General features: G+C 44.7%; 1 protein-coding gene across 1 annotated transcript in view; it reads right to left on the reverse strand.

Moving 5' to 3' along the window:
- Positions 1-439: 439 nt before the first annotated feature.
- The window catches only part of ACTA2 (actin alpha 2, smooth muscle), a 12,796-nt gene continuing 6,833 nt past the window's right edge, over positions 440-6,402 (reverse strand). Inside the window, exons 4-6 of the mRNA XM_042781419.1 lie at positions 5,138-5,333; positions 3,095-3,276; positions 440-583 (exon numbers count right to left, since the gene is read on the reverse strand). Coding sequence (XP_042637353.1) covers positions 440-583; positions 3,095-3,276; positions 5,138-5,333 — 522 coding nt within the window. The remainder of the gene's footprint in view (positions 584-3,094; positions 3,277-5,137; positions 5,334-6,402) is intronic.

Below are 6,402 nucleotides of genomic sequence, written 5' to 3' on the forward strand. Positions count from 1 at the left end.
AGGGAAACATCCAAACTCACTGCCGTTGAGTCGGATGCAACTCATAGCGACCCCTCCTTGGGTTTCCGAGGCAGAATCACTATGGAAGTAGATTGCCCAACCTTCCTTCTGAAGAGTGGCTGGTGAGTTTGAACCGCCAGCCTTTTAGTTAGCAGTCAAATGCCTTATGCACTACGCCACCAGAGCTCCTAAGGGAAACATACCTATCCTAATTATGTTGTATCCTCTCCTGCGCCACTAGAGGGAGCAACCCTATAACAAATGAGATCAGTGGGGTGTTGCTCAAACGCTAAAACCAGCATGCCTACTTGATAGCACATTTCAGATTTATTTAAAAAACACATAGAGCTTCGGCTAGGAATGATTTAGAAAGGAACTAAGGCAGTATTCCACAGAACCTTCACAGTTGTGTGCTAGAGACAGAGAGCAGGGACGTGCTTTAGAAGCATTTGCGGTGGACAATGGAGGGCCCGGCTTCGTCATACTCCTGTTTGCTGATCCACATCTGCTGGAAGGTGGACAGAGAGGCCAGGATGGAGCCGCCGATCCAGACAGAGTATTTGCGCTCTGGCGGGGCAATGATCTGTTGATCGGGAAGAGAAAGAGACGTCAGTTAGTGCTTTAGGACATAGGCCTGGTCTTCTACTCTGGCCCAAGTTTCCGGGGCTGGGTTGTAGTTCTATGGACACCAGAGACACCCTTGGCTGTTAAGTGCCAAAAAACAAGACAAGCACTTTGCTGCCAAGTCGATTTCAACTCATGGTGAGCCTATAGGACAGAGTAGAACTGCTCCATAGGGTTTCCAAGGCTGTAATCTTTACAGAAGCAGACTGCCTCATCTTCCCCTGTGGAGCAACTGGTAGGTTCCAGCAGCCCACCTTTCAGTTAGCAGCTGAGTGTCTAATCACTGCACCACCAGGGCTCCTTGTTAGATGCCAAGGGGGTTTGAATAAGCTGTGGATTTAGAGATTCTTCAACAATCAAACTCCTGCACGCAATCTTTTCAAAGCATCCGTAACACCTCTACACATTATTAGGCAAATTGAAAATTGGCCCCAAATCCCGTGGTGACCGCTGTTTAAGAGCCCTGACGATGCCTCTGATTTCTATATGCTGCACCTCTCAACTCAGTAGGACATGTCCAGCATCTTCAAAGGAGACATTTTAATTCGTGCCGGAAGTGTTCTTTCCCCTGATTAAGTCAACTCTTGCTCTCTGAAGGTTCACTGAGATGCACTCTTTACTATCAAGGGGCTCATGGTCCCCTGTTGGATGATCATGCCTCTGGGATAGGTCCCAGTTGAGCATACTGGCAGGCTTACTCACAGTGCAGCCTGTTGTGTAAGAGAATCAAATGTTTCTTAAATGACTGAGTGGTTGGGCACAGAGATAGCATGGCTGCTATGGTAGCCAGAGCTTGCCATCAGGCCAGGATCTTGCCCACGTGCAGCATCTAAAACAACTAGAGTTGAGGAATTCTAGATGTCACTCCATTCTTGGAACCTTGGGTAGAAATGAATATGGACACTTTGGGCCAATAGGCAAGGTGTTTCTGAAACCACAGTTAAAGCTTTCAATTTCTTCTTATCCCCCAAACTCTGATTGATCATTTGTTTTTAGTGAAGAGAGTTAACATTTACTGAGCACTTACTATGTGCCAGCCACTATGATGAACATTTCATATGTATTGTCTTATTTAATTCTCACAACCACCTTGAAAAGCAAGTCTTAAGTTACTTCCATTTTGCATATGAAGAAATGGAGGCTGAAAAAGTTTTAACTAACTTGCCCAGGTCATACTGGTTATAAGTATTAGTAAGTGTCAGACCCAATATTCAGCCCCAGGTCTGTCCTAGGTGTTTTGTTTGTTTGCTCATTTTCAGTAATTTTAGACTGACAGAAAAGCTGCAAAGATAATACAGAGAGTTCCTGTAGCCCCTTACTCAATATTGGTTTCCTCTAATGTTACCCATTAGGCACTCCTCGGAAGGAAGATGAGGCAATCTGCCACTGCAGTGATACTGTCTCAGAAACCCAAGGAGGGGTCGCTATGAGTCGGGTCCAACTCGACGGCACATAACAACAACAACAAAGTTTTTCTCAACCTAGCTTGGCTCTTTCAGTAAGCTTAGTGGCTCGTTTCGTCTCTGTTACTCTGCTGTAGAAACACAGGGAGGTAAGAACTGATTGTAAGGGTGTGAGAGAAGCACAGGCCATTCAGGAAACGCCTCTCACTCTGCAGTCTTTCAGGTGGCACTCCCCAGAGCCTACAGTCAGGAGAGCGCGTCTTTCAGTCTAGCACACTCTCTTGTAATTATGTTAACTTCACACTCCTTCCAAAAAGAGAAGGGAGTGCAAATAACAGAGAACTTGCTTGAATTCTTCTTGTGTGTGTGAATGCCCTACCATTGCCCCTTCTCTTGCTCTCAGTGGCATGGGTCAAATAGTCCGAGGGTGGCCTTCAAGTTATCGCAGTACTAGCCTTTAACAAGTCATCAGCCGTATGTACAGGTTGCCTCCAAGGAATGATCTACATTTAATCTGAGCTCCTTTCACTGAGAGCCAAAACCCTCACAATACATGGGTCCTCGTGGCTCAGGGGTAGAGCTGGGTCACCCTGGAGTCAGTCTGTGGTTTTGAGCACCTATTATCAAAAGGTATGCCAGACAGAGAGATGCAGATAGGATTCTAATTCCTAGCTGTTGAGGTGTGGTCGCATTTAGTAGTAGAAAAAGAATATAAGCTACTATATCTGCACGGTTTAAACCGCTTCAGAAATGTCTGACTCGTCTTTGATTTAAAAATTTTATACATGCAAGATGCCTTATATTCGTCATGAGGAAAAACAATACGCTATGTTTTAAAATGGTGTGAGCCTTATTGCAGCAGCTCAGGGACAAGGCTGCACACAGATTATACAGAAGTGTTCCACTTCTCTTGTGAAACGGGTTCACTTCTAAATATGATTTTACCCACCACCTAACCCTAGAACCCATGAGCTCATGAGAAGAAAACGTGGCCACTAGAGTCTTTCATGTCTGTTGAGAGGCCTGGCACCACTGGCAGCCTGACGTGGGGCCTGAGCTGTGTGTACCTTGATCTTCATGGTGCTCGGCGCTAGGGCCGTGATCTCCTTCTGCATCCGGTCGGCAATGCCTGGGTACATGGTGGTGCCCCCTGAGAGGACATTGTTAGCATAGAGGTCCTTCCGGATGTCGATGTCACACTTCATGATACTGTTGTAGGTGGTTTCATGGATGCCAGCAGACTCCATCCCTGGAAAAGAGACACAGGCCATGGTCTTTGGGAGGAGATAAACCCAGATTAGTTATGGAAGGCCAGACTTGAACAACTGGGTGATCTTACCCTGGTCTGAAGCTGTAATTATTGCTGTGTGCTACTGTGTGTTTTGATTTCAAGTCACAGTGATGCTATAGGATAGGGTAGAACTGCCCCATAGGGTTTCCTTGGCTGTGATCTTTATGGGAGTAGATTGCCAAGTCTTTTCTCCCATGGAGCCAATGATGGGTTGGAACTGCAGCCAAGCAGTTAACCACTATGTCACCAGGGCTAAACTAGGCCGGCACAATAATCCAAGAACCACCCATCTTAAGGCCCCGCTGCCCTCCACGTCTTGTCTAACAAGAAAGCCATGCAGCATCTCCATGCATGGGCAAAAACTTAATACCATGACTTGCAATAGACTTACTGCTATGAATGGTTCAAATAAGGGGCAACACCTTCAGTCTCCCTGCAGAAGGGCCTATGCTGAGCCAGGGCCACGACCATTGCTCTCCAAGCCTCCAAGCCTGCCGTGCACTCACCTCACAGAGCTAAATGGTGCTGCACCATCAGCTAAGTGTTTCATCCTAATGGACGGATTCATCTTTCTTCAAATCTAACAATATTTATTTGTCTAAACTTATAAAAATATTTGACATAGTTCTTTTGAAAAAAAACCTCTAGGTGGCCCTTCACCTTCTGTAGGGCTGGGATGTAATAATAATAATAATAATAAACCAATTGCCTTCAAGTCAGTTCTAATTCATGGCTACCCCATGAGTGTCAAAGTAGACTGAATTCCATAGGGCTTTCAATGGCTCATTTTTTTCAGAAGTCGATCATCAGACCTTTCTTCTGAGATACCTCTGGATGGGCTTGAACCGGCAACCTTTCGGTTAGCAGCTGAGCACACTAACCGTTTGCACCACCCAGAGACTCCAATAGTAGTAATTTATAATTATTAATTATATTAATTACTGACAATATCTAATAATTATGGAGCACTTATGGTCTCCAGGCACAGGATAAACCTTCTGCATAAAGCTCATGTGATTCTCACAGCCATCCTATGACACAGGTGTTGTTATAATCCCTGTTTTATAGATGAGGAGACTGAGGCTTGAGGAGGGTGAGTGACTTTCCCAAGATCAGAAAAACAGAACGTGGGAGAACTACAATTCCCACCCAGTCTTACTCTTCCCAGAGACTGCTCTCTGTAAATAACTCTGCTACCCTGTGTCCCAAAGTCCATACTGATAAGGTCACAGGCTCAGGCTCACGTTGGGTTCTCTTTCATTTCTCTACCTCTGCCACCCGAAACTCTCAGCAATGTCCCCTACCTCCACTTATCCCACTGGCTCCACTGAGTCCTGGTTGTTGTTGTTATGTGCCCTCGAGTCGGACCCGACTCATAGCGACCCCTTCTTGGGTTTCCCAGGCAGTATCACTACAGAAGTAGATTGCCTGACCTTCCTTCAGAGGAGTGGCTGGTGGGTTTGAACCGCCAGCCTTCTAGTTAGCAGTAAAGTGTCTTAGGCACTAAGCCACCAGAACTCCTCCACTGTGTCCTAAGCACAGACAATGTTCAATTCTTTCACCATACATCAAGAATGTTATTGGCTTGACTACAACACAGATCATTAGCATTTTCCAGTAAAGAACCTCTCCTTCAGACCTTCTTAAATGCTCCCACCTTAAAAATATGACACTCCCTTGCTCTGGCTTAGAAATGCTTTGGGTCTGTGGCCACTCTCGCATGCCTTATGTGCAGGATATCTCTGGTGGTCAAAGGCTCGCTCAATATGGAAGAAAAGGGAAACCTCCTCTTTCCAAGGCAGGGATGTTTGTTGCCTACCGATGAAGGATGGCTGGAACAGAGTCTCTGGGCAACGGAAGCGTTCGTTCCCGATGGTGATCACCTGCCCATCAGGCAGCTCATAGCTCTTCTCCAGAGAGGATGAGGATGCAGCAGTGGCCATCTCGTTTTCAAAGTCCAGAGCTACGTAGCACAGTTTCTCCTTGATGTCCCGGACAATCTCACGCTCAGCTGTCAATGAGATGCAAACATTATGGCAAAGAGCAGAATTTGCACCGGAGGTAAAGATTCATCTGCCTTGCTTCACTCTCTCCCACAAGATGTGTCTCTTCAAAGACATATGTAAGTTCAATATTCTGTAATCCAAAACCCATGACAGTAATGAAATTATAGGTCAACTAGGAAACCACATCTCTTCCCAGTAAAGTGCCACCAACATAGTAGGCACTTAATAAATATTGTCTGGAAAATGTATAACAGGAATAAAATGAGCTAGCCCAAAGGCTAGCTTAGTAGTCTATAGTAGTGGTATGGGAAACTTTTTTTAAAGAATTGAAATATAATTTATGTACAGTGAAATACACAAAACTAAAGTGACATGGGTCAATGCATTTTCTTTTTGCAAGTGTGGGAAATGTTTTTGAGCAATAACTATTTTGCAGGATAAATAATCACCCTCTGTTATAATTGCTTTATAATAGTTTGTTATATTGGATTTTCAGCCTTATGATGACTCAGGCCCTCAAGATTCATGCTACCTCCTACAGGCAAGTTCTAGTTCAAACCCTTGGCACATTCATCACCTTCCAAGACCAGTCCTAGTCCAGAAGGTTCCAATGATGTGTATTGGAGAAATGGAACAAGTGGGCATGCAGATGCCTTTTGGACTCCTGTGATCTCAAGTTCTAAACTACTAGTTACATCTAGGTCCTGGGAACCTTTTAGAAGTGTCTCGGGATTTTTTGTAAGAAGTAGAAAAGGGATGGAATTAATTAACTCCCTACCCCAAAAGATGTTAATACCTTCAGAGTTCAAAAATGGAGTCTAGAGTAAGTGTCAGGCATGTGCAGAAACCTAAACATTTCAATAGTGACAAAATAGTGAAGAGAGGGCATACAGTTAGAACAACATAATATCTGGCACTGTTCTTTTGTGGAAGTAGAGTTGGTGGCACCCACTTAGATTCAAGACATTTATTTCTGCTTCAGAAAGATCACAGCCTTAAAAATCCTATGGAGTACAATTCTATTCTGCAACACGTGAGGCTGCCTTGAGTTGGAATCAACTCCATGCAACTGGTTTTT

This window comes from Orycteropus afer, unplaced genomic scaffold (genome assembly GCF_000298275.1).
Source record: "Orycteropus afer afer isolate SDZICR_OR568_19922 unplaced genomic scaffold, OryAfe1.0 scaffold00118, whole genome shotgun sequence".
In the NCBI taxonomy this organism is placed as follows: domain Eukaryota; kingdom Metazoa; phylum Chordata; class Mammalia; order Tubulidentata; family Orycteropodidae; genus Orycteropus; species Orycteropus afer.